This window comes from Merops nubicus, unplaced genomic scaffold, assembly GCF_000691845.1.
Source record: "Merops nubicus isolate BGI_N331 unplaced genomic scaffold, ASM69184v1 scaffold1199, whole genome shotgun sequence".
NCBI classification, from domain to species: Eukaryota; Metazoa; Chordata; class Aves; order Coraciiformes; family Meropidae; genus Merops; species Merops nubicus.
The window spans coordinates 5,724-24,051 of record NW_008628834.1 but is presented as its reverse complement, the minus strand read 5'-3'; the positions used below and the strand labels follow the sequence as shown (position 1 = coordinate 24,051).

The 18,328-nt window shown below is 39.1% G+C and overlaps 1 protein-coding gene across 1 annotated transcript; it reads right to left on the bottom strand.

The window, feature by feature from the left end:
• Positions 1–1,209: 1,209 nt before the first annotated feature.
• On the bottom strand, positions 1,210–15,178 carry NMNAT3 (nicotinamide nucleotide adenylyltransferase 3). Its single transcript, XM_008946768.1, has 4 exons — positions 15,070–15,178; positions 8,304–8,487; positions 3,490–3,599; positions 1,210–1,619 (listed from the first exon to the last, which is right to left on the bottom strand). Exons 1-4 carry the CDS (start codon positions 15,176–15,178, stop codon positions 1,210–1,212), a joined length of 813 nt encoding a protein of 270 aa, XP_008945016.1.
• Positions 15,179–18,328: the final 3,150 nt, after the last annotated feature.

The window sequence follows — 18,328 nt, the reverse complement described above, 5'->3', positions numbered from 1 at the left end:
TAAGGCCACTGATTATCTGGAGATCCATTTTAACCATATTACTCTTTATTTTTCATGTCACTAGGAAAAAAAATCCACTTTTAAATAGCCTTAGTTTAGGTTATTAGTCAAAGCCACACAAGTGCTTATCTTGTATTTTTTTTTAGGCAAATCCTTCTTCCTTGAGCATGTTCCAGTTACTTTATGCTGCCTTCTTTTCAGAAAACCATCATACAGACCCTTTCAGAAAAAGTCATTTGTGTCTGGCATTATTTTAACTTGTTCCACAAGCTCCTTAATTCTACTGAACTACCAGTGGAAGCTGTTTGACCAACAGAGAGCTCAGAAAGGGACAGTTAGGTGGAAACTTGTGGTTAAATCTGTACCTTGACAAAAGCTACACCTCTACTGAATGCACACTTTCAGTTAATTTAAGCAACACTAAAACACAGAAGTAGCACTTTACAGAGAATCCATATTCTTTGAAGGTGTCTTCTGTTAAAAATGAGAGAGACTGAATCAGCAGAATAGGCTACCAACATATGGTTGAACAGAATGGATTTTTCTGGCTGACATTAGGGCTCAAATACTGAGACAGCCTCTTTGCTACTTTCATTTATTTTCCACTGAGTATTTTCAAATGAACTGTCTGTCAGTTGTGACTCTGGAGGCTTAGAAGTGACATGAATGGCTCATGCATTTTTAAGTGCTTGCATGAAAGAAAGATTTATTTCCATCTCTTGTCCAAACTGTCAAAATACAGAAAGTCATTTAGGGTCCTAAAAAGCCAAAGTTTAGCAGTAATAGATATTTCTTTAGAAATATATATATAAAGAAATGTTATGGCTCATTTTGTTTTGCTGCTTCATAGCAGTAAGGCATCTTCATGCCAAAACTGTAGGGTTACAAAATTACAGATCAGGAAGGTACTATGTTTGACCCTTAAGTATTACTGTAGATTAATATTTATTATTAAGATCTTATTTGTTTTATTTTCACAAGGAAGCTGTTCTTTATTTTAAACTCTGCAGCTGAGCATCCCAGTTTGCATAAGCACTACTATAGAAAAACCCAGGAGTTTAAAAAACCACACGAATTCAAGAAATTTTGGTCAGATGTGCTTTCTGAAAGAACTTTCCTTTCACAAAATTCAGAAAAAACAAGAAACAACTTTCTCAAGAACTTCACATGAAAAAACTCCAGGGCTGTCCACTGCACACACTACAGACATTAGTCATTTAGTGGCTTTACTGTTGTGTTATGCAGCTTAAGAGGCTGAAGCAAGTCCCCTTCATTCTTCCGCTCGCTCTCTTCTGTGTAGATATTATGCTGTGCAATGTAGGATATAACAGAATCTGGCACGAGATATTTTACACTTAGTCCCCTACACAAGGCAGAGCGTATCTGTGTTGCACTGATTTCATTCTGAATCCATTCTTTCACCAGAAAGATATTGTGCTGATACTTAGTTAAAAGATCTGATTCGTTGATACACTGCACAGGATCCGAGCCAGCACGGCTAATACAGACCAACCCAAACTTTTCCACCATTTCTTTGATGTGTTCTTCCTTCCAGAGATTGGGGGTCTTAAATGTCTCTAGAATATCAGCCCCACAGAGCAGCTTTAGTTCTGGTAGAACTGGAAGACAAAAGGAAATGAGAGATTTCTGTAATGAAATTTGTACTTAAAATTGTTTTTAACTCATCTTTTTTTTTTTTTTTTATTATTTACCTTTGCGTTCTGTTATGTTAACCAGAGAACAACCCAGAATTTCACCTGAGTTTATGCACCTGTATCTGAAACATGACAGACTGTATCTAGTCTAACTACCCTTACTGGTACAACAAGCTCATTAGTTGCCCTGCCAAGTTTTATTTTGTTCATACAGAAATCTGAACCAGCAGAATATTATACAGATAATATTTTATGTCACATGGCCATGGCATTTTTGTTCTAGTACAAAGAGATCCAAAGGCAATTTTACTGTACCTTGAATAATGACCCAGAATGATACTTCATTAGTACCATATTTTTGTTTTCTTTCCATTTCTTATTTGCTGGCCACTGCCTGAGCCCCAGTACAGAACTGTCTCTTCCCTCAAAGTCTGTTCTATGACTCTCATCATGAGACCATCCGCGTATTTTCCAAACACTGCCTAAGCATTTTCACAGCCTTGCATTCATGTGACATGCCAGGGAAGAACGGAGGCACTATCTCCATTTTACATTTATTTATGGTTGTAGACAGTGCATCTGCAAGTCTTATACAAACACCTTAAATCAGGGATTCAAAAAACCTGGAGTCATACCAGCAATGATGCATGAAGAGCATACCTTAGGTGCCTTAAGATACACTTGCTTTTGCAGAGTTTTAGTATATACCTTTCAGTTAACTACATCAAACATCTCTTCTTACACCCCTCACTAGATGCCTTCTGACCCCTACAATAAAGACACCAGGGTACTGCCCTGCACCCTCTGCTCTGAATGAGCACTACTGCAGAAGGAGGACTGTATGGGGAATAGATAGCCTGAAACTTTCATACCTGACAGAATCACCCCAGACTGTCCACATACTTAAAAATGTAATAAAAAAAATAAAAATACTTAAAAATGTAATAAGCGTATTTGATAGGAATGTGAAATTTTTGTAACAGCCCCCTTCCTCAACAAACTCTATCATGATAAAGCTGATGTTTCCTGCTTCATCCTTTCCAAGCTGTCCTCTGCCCATCTGTTTCCTCATGCCAGCTCCAATCTTGTGTCACAGATTCTAGTATTCCTTTCCAGTTCCCTGTACTCAGTTCCATGTTTATCGAGACTGCTTCCAGTCCCCTGCTTTCCAGAGCCTCGCCTGGGTTTTATGTCACAGCTTGCTTTTTACTTAGCAGCAGTCTCCACAAGGAAGCAGTGCTGTGTCCCAGGCTGTACCAGAGCCAATAGCACACCAGAGCCTGGACAGTGTTGATGGTTTCCTCTGAAAGCACATGCATTGCAGTTCTAGGTGACTAGAAGCTAAACTAACAGACGGTAGGCTTTACAAAAAGATTGTCAAATTCAGAAATACATCTTCACATATCCCCGTATCTTCTTTCCCAATGAGAAAAATGTCTTTGACCTTTCAGGGGCACTTTGCTAAACAGTGATCTGCAGCTTCCACTACAGATAATGGTATAAACCCCAAATGGCTGCTGCAATGCTCCATTTTTAGAAAAGTACGACAGCCTTTATTTTAGGCCACATTATGTTGAAAGAGCTAAGGAGATCCTTATAAAACCAAGAATTAATACAACTCCAGAGTAAGTCTCCTGTCTATGTGGGAGTTACTACAAAACGACTACACCAGCAGTCAGGCTGGCATTTGGCACAGCTTGTTTTTGGCAGGCAGCTCTAACCCTCAAAACTTACCAGCTACTATGTTCAACTTTTTCATCAATTAGTCTAGGCTGATGAAGCTGTATTGTTTCTAATGTTAAACAAACAGTTGTGTTTACAGTTATGAACCAACCTGAGTGCTGGCTAGAAAGGGAATCCTCTGTAGATCTTTCTATGGGCTGTTTGTTTTTCATGAATTCCTTCTTGGACTGGAGCAATCTGAGCGATTCATTGTAATGGTGCCTGCATTTAAAATAAAGGCTTCTGTGTGAGGTAATCCTCTCAGAGATGCACAAAGCGATTACCTGGCACTTTCAGATTCAAGAACACAGTCAGCTTTTATGCACTTTGGATGTGAATACGATTTGTGAAGAATTTAGCATATTCATTCTACCATGAGATTAGTATCAATGCAGAATTCACAAGTGATCTCTATAATGGCATTCTGGTTTTCAAGTCCTTTTTGAAATTCTACCATTATGGCATTTTGGGTAGCAACATTATATTTAAAACATTGTGGAGGTTTTTGCATGAAACAGGATTAAATCACACTTCAATCACTAGATTTAATTTCTTGATTGTATTTACAACCCCTCATGATGATGTTTCTGTAACATGTGCTCAGTTTTTGGAGGAGGCATTCTTGCTCTCTCTCTACAAAAATATAATCCCTGAGTTTTATATTCCCTGCAGAAGTTATGTTCTCCACAAAACTATATTCCCTGAGTTTTCACCTTGTGGTTTTCCCTTCCATCCTAATTAAAAGAATCACAATCCCAAGAAACTAAAATATGCAATTTTCATATTTTTGACATCTGCTATACTTCAAATTTTACTAAGTTCAGATCCATGAAGGCAGGCAAGGATCCTTTTGTCAGTTTTTCCAGGTTTCTATTACTTTATTCTTTTGCTGCTCCTGGTGACTGGTGTGCCACTGCAATACTGGTAGCATCACCTCATGTTAGTGGCCCCTTCTTGGATCATAAGGACAAGTGCCAATCTTAGATACAAACACCTAAACCCCCTTCCTTCTAAAGCAGCGTGGCCTTGACTGTTTAAAACAGTCCCTGTCTTGCACCACATTGAGGCACTGCTCACATTGGCATGAGTAAAAACCATTTCAGGAAACAAACTCATGGTTTAACAGAACATGTAGACACAAAGAGAAGGCAATGGTCCATCTCTGTCTAGTACATATATAGCTAGTCATTTTATAGTCTTCTAGAACTGTTTCAAAGCAAAGATTATGAGTACAAGGTACAGTCAGAACTCAGTACGTGTACAAAGCTGTAGATAACCCTCTGAATGCCTGGCCAAAAGAATTCCTTTGTAGTTTAGTGTTTTAAAGGTACACACTTCAAATCATGTAAATACTTTTAGCCGTAGGAATAAATTCTGTAAGTGTCAAAACCAAACCCCTAGACAGGCTGCATAACTATCTCCAAAAACTTCTGATGCTCAGCCATTGGCCAAAGAAGCTACACAGATGAGGTGAGGGACACAGGGTAGTAGAAAGCAGGTAGCAGTAGGCTGGCCTGTGCCTTCCTACGTTTCTGTTTTTCCTCCTGCCTCGTGGTGAACAGGCTGCTGCTCTGCACAGCCGCGTGCCCCAGCTCCTAGCACGGGCTGACATTCTTGGGCCACGATTCAAAAATAAGAACTCTTGGCAAAGAGCTCACTGCAGGACTAACACTACAAGTGCCAAAAGGTCTGTTCAGCAAGTGTTTCAAGTGCTGGGGCAGGAAGGGTTATGGTATTGTAAAGATAGCCCCAAAAGGACAAACCAATCTGTCAGTCTATCCAGCATTTTCTGAACTGTGTATGGAGCCTTGAATAACTATATAATTAAGCCACAAGAGCAATTCAACAGAAGTTGGATAAGATATTTTTGCCAACTCTACATTAATTCATAGTATATTGGTACCACAATCAAATCTACTTTACAAGAAGAATGAACAGAGTTCTGTGGCTACTGGTAATACTGTTTTCTAGTTTTAGAACAGCAGCTAAGTGGGAAATAGCTCTATCATGTTTCCTCCTTCTCTCTAAAAATAACCCTGGAGATAGTCTCCAAAATCTCCATACTCAATGGAACAGGCAACTAATAGCACCACCACAAGTGAGGTATGAGCCTTGCTGCTGAAAAGTCTTTTATGTCGTAACTATTTGGAAGCCTCTGCAAAACCCAAGATTTTGATGAAACATGACAATTTCATTGCACTTAGGTAAAACAAGTACTGCAGGAAAAGGCCATTCATGTGTCTCAGGACACAACGTTCTACTGCAGCTAAGCATCCAGTTCAAAATACTGATAAGAAGAGGCATCTAGGTACAGTAATTTTTTTTTGCCTTTGGAAAATTTTTCTGTTAGTAATAAAGTTTCCTATCTGAGGAGGCTTTTAGTGAAGGCAGCAGTAGGTTTTTGGTTCTTCCACCAGGGAAGAATCTATAGATTACCCTTCAACATTTGTGAAGAAGCACAGTTCCACAATAAACCATTGCCTGCTTATGCTTGGTGTAAAGATCTAACCCTAAAGCCACCTTTAATACTCATGTGTGACAATTAAAATACAATATAAAGCCAAAATATCTACATGTGCTGTTTCATCAGGACATTGCTTCCCCATTCACAGGATAGGGCTCTGCATTATGTTTAGGCACTAGTTTAGCTCATTAATATAGGTCACCAATTGGGAAACAATGATTTAAGCTCACTTCTCTCCCTAACAGGTATCCATTTTAACATTTTTAGAATTTATAAAACTAACAGTTCACTTTCTAGAGCATCAGGAAGTTGGGCCGTTCACACTGATACTACTTTCCCTAAGCAGAAAATTATCCATACAGGTTTTATTTATTATACCTCTTACATGGAAGGCCTCTGAAATGGATTCACAGTTTATAAACCTAGTCTGGTAAGAAGTTCTCACTTCAGCTAGAGCTGTACAAGATCAGAACCTCTATAAGTAGGATCACCTGATCTGTAAGATCTGGGGCTGCTTCTCAGGAGGAAAAGACTTTAACAAAACTCAAGTTTAGCAGAAAAATCCCATACCAAATCAATACTGCAGAACAGACCTTTTGGTGATTTTCACACTGTGATTTTCACAAATGTGATCAGAGGAAAGAACAGAGAAGTTTTCTGCAAAGACAGGGTAATGTTGCCTAGTCTTCCTTCTGCCCCAGACCTATCCTGCTGGCTGGAAGGAAGGGGCAAAAGAAGCACCTGGATGTCAGTGTTCACTGACAAATAAGCAAATAAAAGCAGAACTAAAAGGCTCTGCTTTTTTTTTTTTTTTTGTAGGTATGTAGGGTATTTTCTTGCAGGCTTTTGTAAAGTAACAGGTCTGGTTTTAAACTGCTTTCACATAGAGCCAAAGAGCTTTCTGGGCAGTTGTTGGAAGGCACATTTTAGAGTCTTAAGCTATTAAAAAAAAAAAAAAGTTTCCTTTTAGAAAATAACCTAGAAAATGTGGATAGAAATGAAGAATCACTGATAGCTCTTACAGCACACCTGCTTTCTTGAAAGATATTCATGAAGTCTTTCACTTCTACATTTCCAAAATGTAGCTGTCACAAGAAGTTCATGTTTTCACCTTGCCTCACAATGCATTTATTACCAAGAGCAACCATACGGGAAAAGACACATTTCAAGGTCCTTACATCAAGTTATAGGGTTTGGACAAATTGTTTTATTTTTCCTTCTATCACAAAACCACAGCAAGCTCAGTGATTCTGAAGAAAACATCAGCAATTACAGGCTTGGGTTTAACTTGCCATTAGAGCTAATAAGAAAACTCTTCAAGAATGTGGGAACAGATAAACCTGCAGGCATAATAATGTTGACAGAGCTGATCTGGAATAGGGATGCTCCTGAAGAATACATTTGTTTGTTTGTTCTCTTACTTTCTGATTAAGATCTCTATATTACCTCTTAGAGACTTAGAAACAAGAGAAACGCAAGAGCTGAGAACTTTGCTGCAGAATTCTTTCAATGATTATAATTTTGCAAGACCCTTTCTTGGCAGAGGCTTTCCACATGCATCTAACTACTTAAATGACAGAAGGTTTGTATTGCACGGGTCTGGGGAAACCCCTTCTGCTCTGCAGCAGGAAAGGAATGACTCCAGATAGGGAAGGACAAGAGCATCCTGGCTTGTATCAGAAATAGTGTGGCTAGCAGGACCAGGGCAGGGATTATGCCCCTGTAATCAACACTGGTGAGGTCACATCTCAAATATTTGGTTCAGTTTTGGGCTCCCCTCTAAAACAAGGACATTGAGATGCTGGAGTGTGTCCAAAGAAGGGCAATGAAGCTGGTGAAGGGTCTAGAGCACAAGTCTTGTGAGGAGTGGCTGAGGGAACTGGAGTTGTTTAGCCTGGAGAAGAGGAGGCTCAGGGAAGACCTCACTCTCTACAACTACTTGAAAGGAGGTTGGAGTGAGGGGGGGCTGGTCTGTTCTCCCAAGTAGCAAGTGATAGGACAAGAGGAAATGGCCTCAACTAGCACCAGGGGAGGTCTAGATTGGATATTAGGAAAAACTTCACTGAAAGTGTTGTCAAGCTCTGGAACAGACTGCCCAGGGCGGTGGTGGGGTCCTCATCCCTAGAGGGATTTAAAAGATGTGTAGGTGTGGTGCTGAGAGCCATGGCTTAGAGGTGGACTTGGCAGTGCTGGGTTAACATTTGAACTCGATGTTCCTAAATGTTTCTTCCAACCAAAATGATTCTATGAATACTAGCTACACAGCCTTTCTGAAGGAAAGTGATGTGAATTTTCATTGCTCACAGATCTCATAGTTTATCCTGTAGCAGATAATGCTGTAAACAGACATGTTCTGCTTTGCTTCAGTGTTTTACATGAGTGAGTTTTGTGCATTGATCTGATAGTCTGACAGATTTTTGGCAATCAGTAACTTCATAAAGAAGGGAAAAAAATGGTATTACCTTAATACTTTTACTGTCTCTGTCCATGTCTCCTGCTCACTCTCCCATGGATCAACACGAATCCAGTCAGATGTCTCCAGTGCTAGTTTAGCCATTGCTACCCGGTGCCTTGCAGAAACCAAGCCTTTCTTTCCATAGGCATCATTAACTGGAGACATTATGCCTTCAATCACCTGGTACCTTCCTGTTGGGAAAAAAAGAAAAATAAGTCATTGCCACAGAACCTTGAAAACTCAGGGTGGGACCTTGAGACCTCACCTACTCCAACCTCTTCACATTACAGTTAAAGTCAAGTTATAAAGGCTATGAACAACATGATCTAGGTATTATTTTGAATACAGAAACAGCAATTAAAAAAAAATAAAAAGTAGCCTTCTTATTCCTCTGTTAACTGCTCAGTTACTATCAGTATGTTTATCTTATTAGATGATTCAAAAAGGAAAGCTGGATGGCCATGCAATTTTCAAGCAAATACAGATGTTTATAATTTATTACGCAAACTATCAAAATTGCTATATATAATTAAGTTTTGTATTCCATTAAGTACAGCTATTACATAGCCAGAGCAATGGATGACTTAACTGACCACTGCTTTGTCCTTAAGCTCCTGATGCATGTTATTTATCAAAATCATTGTGCCTTTTCATTGTGTTAAAGCAAGAACTAGAGCTTATTACTGCAGCTGTGATTAATGTGAATCAGACAGATCAGAAGATTCAAGAACAAAGATGGGGCTAATGGAATCTAAAATGAGACTTAAAGCACTATGCTCCAAACATCAGCTTAGCAGCCATTAAAGACCCTTTCTATCTGGCTGATCATGTTAATTAAATTTGAAAACATTTCTACTCCTGTAACATAATGTAATCATTAACACCACACGCTCTTTTTGTTAGACTTTGCAGTTCTGGCTGCAAATCAGGAAACAAAAATGTAGCTCTCATTTTAATAAATCAACAGGGAAATAAAGCACTGATATGAGCAACATCCCTCAAGAAACAGAGAGGAGAGAAAGGGTGTTTCAAATAAACAGAAATGAAACAAAGTGATTTCTAATGTAATACATGCATTTTAAATAACTATAATAAATATGATACTGAAGGGGGAAAAAATTCCTCTTCCTTTTCTGTAATTCAATTGTTTCAACAAAGAAGCTCAAAGAATGCAGCAAGTTCCCTCTGTTGCTTTGCAATGGAAATGATACCTCTGGATTCATCATTTCTGATACTGGCACATGGCAATTTAATATTCTCAAATGAAATATAGTAACTCCACATTTATTTTGATGTAGCAGGGTAAAATTTTCAAAAGAACTTAAGTGACTTAAAAATAGCATTAAAATTCCATGAGATTTACAGGCCTGTCTCCTGTTAAAATGCCAGTCCAATCTATCCCATTTTAAAATTTTCTCATTATAGGCAAAATGATCAATAGAGCAAAATAAAATTTTCCAAAAACATGCAACGATGTGTGTATAACTAAATCCAACCCCTGAACTGAAACTGCAAATATTTTCACTTGATGTATGAACCATAATTATTCTCTGATACTTTGATAATACAGAATGCTACAACAAATTCTCGTGTAAAGGGAAAGAAATTACAATTTTAATTCATTAATATGCTACCCTTATTAAAAGCTTTTCCTTACAGAACCTTTCAGTTTCTTTCTTTTTTTTTTTTTTTTGTTTCTACAGAGATGAATTTTATTTTAAATTAATGTAGTAAATGTAAAAAAAAAAGTGTGAGATGATGCTAACCAGGAATGATTGCAACTCTGCTATATCCTTGTGAGCTGTAAAGATTTCAGTCTTTAGTCTGGCCTAGAACTGCACAAATTGGATGAGACAAGAGCCTTTGATGCCATATCAGCTTGTTCCAAAGCAGAAATGAAACCAAATGGAAGAGAAAAATCAAAGTTGGTAATACTTAGGTACCAAAAGTAAAATACAATAACTGTTTGTTATGATTCACAACAACTGAGTAATCCAGCTCCATGTAAAGATGATGCACATGAGAATCTCCCACCTACAAACACAAGCTTCACCACTCAAGATAGAGGAGAAGATTTTATTAATGACTCTAAATAACTTCTATACTGAAGTAATAGCAATGGTTTCCTTTGAACCCCCAAGAAATCAATAGTTATCCTCCCAGACCTCTCAGCCTACTAATTCTAGTAAAGCAAATACAAGGGCTTGTCATTGCTTCATTTAAAACAAAATGTTAATTTTATTTCTAAGCTATAACTCACTGGAGTGGAGGGAGGAGTATCTAACGTCTTTGTTCAGATGCCATGTAGGGGAGAAAATAAAAACAAGCCCACCACATAATGACTAGAAACAAGTAATCCCAAATATTTGGGATGTTCAAAACAATTTACAGGCAAAACATCAAAAAGACACCATCCTGTGCATACCTTCCCATGACATGTATGTAGAGGCTGCCAAGCATGAAACAGGAAAAGAAAATATGCAAGACTTTTTAAACTTCATTTTCAGTTACCTTCTGTGAGGGGAATTCAACAGAAGGAAAATCAAAGGGGTAAACAATTCAGCAGTCATGGCATTGAAAGTCAACACAAACAACAAATACATCAGAGCAGTAACAGAGAGTCTTTCAGGATGGCTCTCCCTAGGATGGATGGTGTTACCTTCACCACTTCAGAGTGCTTGAAAGATGAAGTCACTGAATCAGATGAGGTGTGCAAAAATTGTAGTGACAGATGCCATATGAGCACCTAGACAATGATAAATCATATCCACTTGGCTGAGTGAACTACAGGGCCTGAGGATGCAGATTTACCTCTGCAGTCAGACAGCCACTCAAATACAGGGTGACTTCAGGAACTCTCCTGCTACAGCTGAGTAACGGAGCATGCACAATGAACAGTCCTCAAATAAGTGCTGAATGATCTCCACACATCACATCTATAACAAACATTTTGTATCAAGCCCTCAGAATATAACTTCACTTCTGTACAGTTCACTGGATTTGGACAAAAAGAAGGAAAGGTAGTTTCTTGACAGCTATGAAAATTAGTATATATAATACAATTATAATTAAGCATAATATGTAATACTATAATTAGTATTTCCTACAGAAAGGAAAGCTAAAACCACCACCTTGAGAGTAACAATGTGAATAATATAGTGTAGCTCTACTCACAGGACACCCTACCCTGAAATGCTCTCCCCCAAGCTGACTTCTACCATGTAACGTTACAGGGAAGCGATAGTTCTCTTCAGAGATGCTAAAAACCAGACAGCTAGGATGCCAAAGTCAAATACAGGACATAACTCAAATACCACTGCAAGCAGGGGATGCCCACCCCTTCTTCCACTGAGTTTTCAAGACAACAAACCTTGTGGAACAGAAAGACACCTTTGCTACTTCCACTTAAGAAAAGCATTCCCTAAATTCAGCAAGAGGTTAGGAGCTAAACTCTATGCACGGATAACAGTGGTCAGGAACCTGAATTTTATGTAACAGAAGCATTTCCTTTCAGGATGTGGTGTATCTTGAGATGTCTTAAGATTTATGCTTTTGCTGCACAGTGGACGCTACAGCTTTAATTCTTTCCAAATGCTAAGCCACACATGCATCCCTCTTCATGTGTCTTTTAAGGGCAGAGCCTGATACAGTGAACCAAGTACTGCTCTATTTAAGCAAGCACTGCTGTAAGTCTTATAAATAAAAAAAAAAAAGATTTTTTTTCCCCTTTTTAAACTTCAGTTAATTTTAGATAATACCTATTTATTATATATGTAGTTGAGTAACTATTGCTGTTCTGAGCCTGTTCCAATCATGTATCAGTATTGCTGTAACACACTACCAAACGAGGAGGATCAAACAAGGGTTATTTTGTGTTGTTTTCAAATGCTGGTTATCAAAATTGTTCCAGGAAAGCAAAACTCAGTTTGTTTCATGTCCCCCTTGCACCTGTCTTGCCACAGACAGAAACATCTTGCCTTTCATACCCCCCTCCTTTGCCCTCTATCCCTTTTGGTCTCGCCTGGAAACTTGGTGATGTAAGTATGCTCTGCTGGCAATACTTGGGAAGCAAGGTTTTAAACGTCTTACAAAGGTTGATTCTAGTTCTGTTTCTTTGGAGTTTATGGCCAAATGAGAAATACTGTCAAAGAGAAACAAAAGCATCTGGCATTATTAGATATTAACAGACTGGAAAGACATTTCCCACAACCAGTGCAAGTTTCAAGAAACAATTTTAAACAATTTTAACATCTGAGCAGGTTCTCGCTATGTGTGAGGATGTGTAACAAGTTAAATTCACATGAGTAGAGACACAAGCCAGATAAAGAGCATCATTAGAGTTATTGTCACATGTAGTTACATCTGTTATATTTAAAAGCAGCATGACAAGATTTGTCAACTGATATTGACAGAAAAAGGGCAAATTACTTGATGTTAGGCAACGAAACTGCAGATACTGCTTAAAGTATCAGAAACTCGATAAATTCCCTACTTACAATAGGGATGTATGAAAAATAAGATTAGACAGTATTTGAGAAAGAAGGGATGTACAAAAAGCTAGCAGACAGAATTACTGGATTTGTCAGTCAGGCTGCACATCAGGGACAGTCGTGTCACTCATAACCAGAAAACCTGACTGTGAAGCCAACTCCAGCCAAGCTACTGCACATCTCATGGTTTCTGCACAGTATCTGAGTGGGCAGAAATACTGAAACAGCACCACAAGTCAGTCATTCTCACAGCCTAGGAGGAAACACAGTCCCTCATGGCAGTTAATTCTTCACTAAGAACTACTGGATGCATTTCCCAGGCACCCAGTGTGTACATCAGCTCTGAATTGCAGTGTTCTCACTGGGACAGGAGTCAGTGTGGCTGTGGCAGACCAATCCCTCACCTCAAACAAGCTTTAGTCATGTATAACCACTTTCCACCAGCCCCACTGGCAGCACTCAGTCTACAACTAGGGCTTCTGCTCAGCAATAAGCTGCAGTTTCTTCTCTCTTGCCCGGGGTAACTGTGGAAGTAGAAACAGGACTAAACCCATGAGAAAACGACCAACTAATGTTCTAGGTGGGAATGGTTCTGCCATAAAAACAGGCATCCAGAATCGATCCCTTTTTACAGCATGTTGCCAACCCCTTCTATCTGAGAAATTGTCACCATGGCAAGAAAGACCATATACGAGACTTGTATGTACTGATACAGGTATCTACATTTCTGGCTGCTTCAACTAAAGCTATCTCTGCTGGGGATGGGTAAAGCTTCTACAAACTAATGGAGGAGTCTTGGTTTGCAGACATCCTGGGTTAAGCACTCAGTGCCATGAATGACACTGTAGGCAACGCAGACAGAAAGCAAGTCCCCTTCTCTAAGTGTGTGAAGTATGTGTACTAGTAAGACTCCACACATTAAACGAAAAAGTCAAAAAACAAGTCACATCCCATCTAGAACTAGGTACTGATGTTAGAGAGCTGCAATCTAATGCACAACTTTCCTTTCAGCCTTGCAAAATGTTGTCTTTCATAAGATTTTCACTCAACTTGTTTAAATATAAACTGCTCTGAGTAAGGGGTGGAGTCTTGATACACAGATTCTGGAACAGACCAGGCAATGAACTGTGATTCAGACAGAATCATAATTAATTTCCTAGTTCTATCCTTCTTTCAAGGCAAAGAAATAGGTTACTGGACTGTAAAATAGGTCTTTGCTCTCACATTGCCTTTCTACTCCTTGCACACCTGGGCTGCAGAAGCAGCTACAAAATTACAGTGAGAAAGGCCAATTCAAATACTTTCTTAACCCTTTCCTTCTAGTCCTGTGGGAACAACAAAATAATTTTACAATTACACTAGAGACTCATAGGAAACCCTCAGAGCCAGTTGTGCAGTTCTTCCTCATGAAAGTCAAAGTATTCTCACAGAGTATGCTGAATACATAGTTGCTGCTTTTAGTGCACAATGGTACCAGAGGGCTATCAGATTGTCCCCCTGCTTCCCCACAGTTTAACAGTCAAGTTCCTTTTACTATTATTTTCCATTCAGGTTCTTACTGAACCACCTCCCTGAAAACTTCTCTGCTGGGTTCCAATAACTTTCTCTTCCAGAAACATATGTGTATATTTTAGTTCCCAGATGGAAAAAACAAACAAACAAAAAAAGTACTTGATCAAGCTTCCAGAGTTCAATGCTTCTCACTAGCTTTTCTGATCCTTGCTTCAGTTCCTGTTGTTACTCACCTCTCTCCTTTGCTGCAGCAACTTTCTAGCCTGCTGACATCTAGCTTTTCTGATTTCCTTTATGAGGAACTTATTGTGCTAGAGGAGATACATAACTTGTACTTCTTAGGGTTAATGAATAATTAATGTTCCATCTTTTCTCCAGTTTCACCTGGCTGTCAAAACTGTTAACTGTAACACTTCTTCATATTAAAACACAATGTATCATAAAAGCATGAAATTTGAACATAAACGTTTCTTCTCAGTTTGGAAATTGTTAAGCACATTCTTTCACAAGGCTCAGCCTGATCCGTGAATACGATTCGAAAACCGCTGATAAAACTTTCACTTTATTTGCATGAATGCTCATGACAATACTGAAAGAAAAGGGAATGGGAGACGGTCTGTGTTGAATACGCCATGGAAGCCTTGTACTGAATGATAAGTAAGCAATATTAAAATTTAGCCAGCTGTAAAGTGACAGCTTATCTATGGTGTTAAAGATCTTCCTTTTCACAGTAAAACACCGTGTGTGTGGTCCTGACACCACTTCACTGACCTGTTTGGTGCAGGTGATCTCTAGCCAGCTCAAATAAACGCATGTGCATGTTTGTGATGGGGTTAAAGGAGCCACAAGCCAGAAGAATGAGAGGTATCCTGCTCTTCATTCTGACATCAAACCAGTAAAGCTCCACCCTAAAAGAAAAAAAGACAAAGATGACAAAGAGCAGTCTGCCTGTTCCTCAAACGGAAAGGAGCACTGTGTTCAGAACTGTGTGTTCCTGGAAGGCCTGTCAGGTATCCAAAGATCAGCCCTCTGTCACCAGAGTGTCCAGGAAGCACCAGCTCAGACACACCCTGTTCTTGGATATCCATTAGGAGAGCATCACCAAATTCTGCCCCCTACATAGGGAGATGGCTACAAAGTATCTCTGGAAATTCATATTGTCGCTGCTATTAAAAACTACCAGATTTTTCAACATGTTTTTTATTTTTAACTTGGTTTTGTCAGAAAACAAGGTTTCATTCTGTCTGTCAACCCTCTATTAATAACTGTGGAGCCTGTATGCCTGCTACGAAAACAGATTTTTAAATGTTTGGTTTTGTTTGTTTTTTTTTTTTAACTAAGTTCTTAAAATGGCTCTTTGAAACATATGACAAAAGCCCACATGCAACACCCAAACCCATGGGCCTGACTTCCTTAGAGGGGGGCAGGCAGTGGGGAGCAGCCAGCCAGCCGGCCAGCAAATACTCCTAGTCAGATTGTCAGCAACTGCCTGTACAGTTTCTTTGTTGGGTGGCAGGACAAGTGACAGTGGATTAGTGACAGAGAACAGCAGGGAGGAGAAACTACAGCCCTTCCAGGGATGTTAAAAAGCTATGAATAGGGTGGGGAACAATGCTGGCAGGAGCCTTCCAGGCCCCTTGACAAACAACCTTAGATAATTTAGTTAAAATGTCAGTCACCTCAACAAAAATGCAGTGGAAATGAGTTTTAATTAGTCACTGTGCTTGGAGCTACTTATTTGCATAGCTCTTTTCACAACTGATCCAGAATATATCTGACATGATAATAACATTTGTGTCCCATATACGTATCTTTTAATCTCATTTTAAGGTGGGGCTCTCTTCTTTTCCTAGGATTTGCAATCTCTGCAATGCTCACTCCCATATATCATACATACACCATTCTCTTCCATTCCCTGGGCCTCCAGCCCTCTCCATCAAGTGTAAGTCTTCTTGCAGAAGACACTTGTATCCCAAACTTCGGAAGTCAGCCCTGGGTTAACAGACTGAATATGGTACAGATGTGTCCTGGTTCTGTGTAAAAAGGGGTTCAGGGCAGGACCCACACAGAACAGAACCATGTACTCGCCTCTCCCCCCCTGAGAGAGAGAGAGAGAGAGACTTTGGAAAAAAAAAAAATGAAGTCTATTGTTTAACAAGGAACAGAAAACGAAAAAGGGAGGTAATGAAAATAATATATACAAAGATTAGGGGAAAAAATACAAAAAATAAAATATACAAAACCCTCAGAAATGGTTCTAGGATCCCACGGAGTGAAAGGACAACCTTCCTCTCCGAGCTCCAAGGCAGGAGTGAAATGAGAACCCACTTCTTGCCTCTTATCAGAGTGTGTGTGGGAAGGGGAGGGAATACAATGGTTCACCCCCACCCAGGGTCCTCCCAGTTGCTGGAAGGTCACGCCCCCATTCCAAGCTTCAAACCACAACAAGATTCTGTGCTCTGTTTAGCCAAATCCTATTCTCCATCTGCAGTGAACCAAATCACTGTAGCTCAAACCCTACCTCTCACTGTTCCCAGTTCTTATATCCCCTTATTTCTTTTCCCCTTTTCTTACCTCTCAGAAAAATTTAACAATAATGGTTAAATCAATGTCAAGTTGATGTTATATAGCTGCTAACTCCATCAGTTCATCTACAGAGGATTTATACCTCTGAAGACTCTGACCACACCACTTAACAGCATTCAGTGCACCTCGCACCAAGTTTTAATATTTTAACTTGTGATATATTGGCAGTTTGCAAACCTTTTATACAGAAAATTCTTTGAAATATATGTGCTATCTGCACCCTGAACATCTAATATTGAATATATACATCAAGATTCTTTTATGTTGTTTCCATTTTACTTTACTCATTTGTCTTATCTCCCATCACACTAAAGGAGATGTACTGGGTAGAAAAGATTCACTTGCTATAGAGCCACTGAAAGTTAGGAATAGTTTTATGGTCTACAGTTGTAACAACTGTAGGAAGCACATTTCACAGCATTCAATCCCTCTCCTCTGACTTACTGACCCTGTATAGACACTAACAAACTCATAGATGAAAACTGTACACAAACTTTACAGGTTCTTTGTTCAGAAAAATCAAACTCAATGTGTTCTTTCATTCAATATCAGCAATTCTGTAAATGTATCTTCATTGTGTGGGGAAAGGTCTTTTTGCCTTGAAATAGGTAGCAAAACATTAGTATCTGTGATTATCTGAGAAAGAAATCATTGCTAGAATACCTAAACGTTCTCCTATAGTCCCTGCTGTGTGCTAGATAAATTCTGTTACCACAGATTACTCAATGCTGAACTATCAATGATGAAACAAATCAAATCAATCCCCTCTTGGGAAACTGAAAAACTCTGAACAGAGGAGAAATCCTCTTGACCTGTGCATCTGATGTGATGGAGTGGCTGTCTCACTTCATTTAGGTGCTACAGCACCCAAGTGTTCCTAAAATTACGGGCATCCACAAACATTCAGTTCAAAGTCATACACAACCTACCTACACACATGAAGCAGACTGTTCTTAACCAGTTTCACCAGCTGAATACAAACTACAAAGATGCAAGTGACCGTGGTGTTATCAGGTATTTACTGAGTGTCCACATTGTGCCCGGGGAATACATTTCTATTGCATGTGTTCCATAAAAATAAGCCATGAAACCAGTCCTGAATATGTCAGTAAGTTGCGTCTCTTACCAAATGGCTTACAGACCAAGAAAGCAGTAGGGTCTGCATCAATTTAAACATGCTAATAGAAATTTGCCCTATTAGTTGCGTTATGTTTGCAAAAAGTCACCCAAGTGTAACATCAATAATGTACCTTGCTAAATAAATAATCTATGATTCATTTCTTCCCTAGCAATTTTCCCTACACAATGCATATTCCACTAATGGCACTCCAGAAAACATAGAAGTGTATCCTCCTACTGCTGCTCCCAACTCTAGCTGAAATATGAAATACTTTCCAAGAATTTGTGCATGGATGATTCAACTGTTAATCCAGTCTTGTTGCAA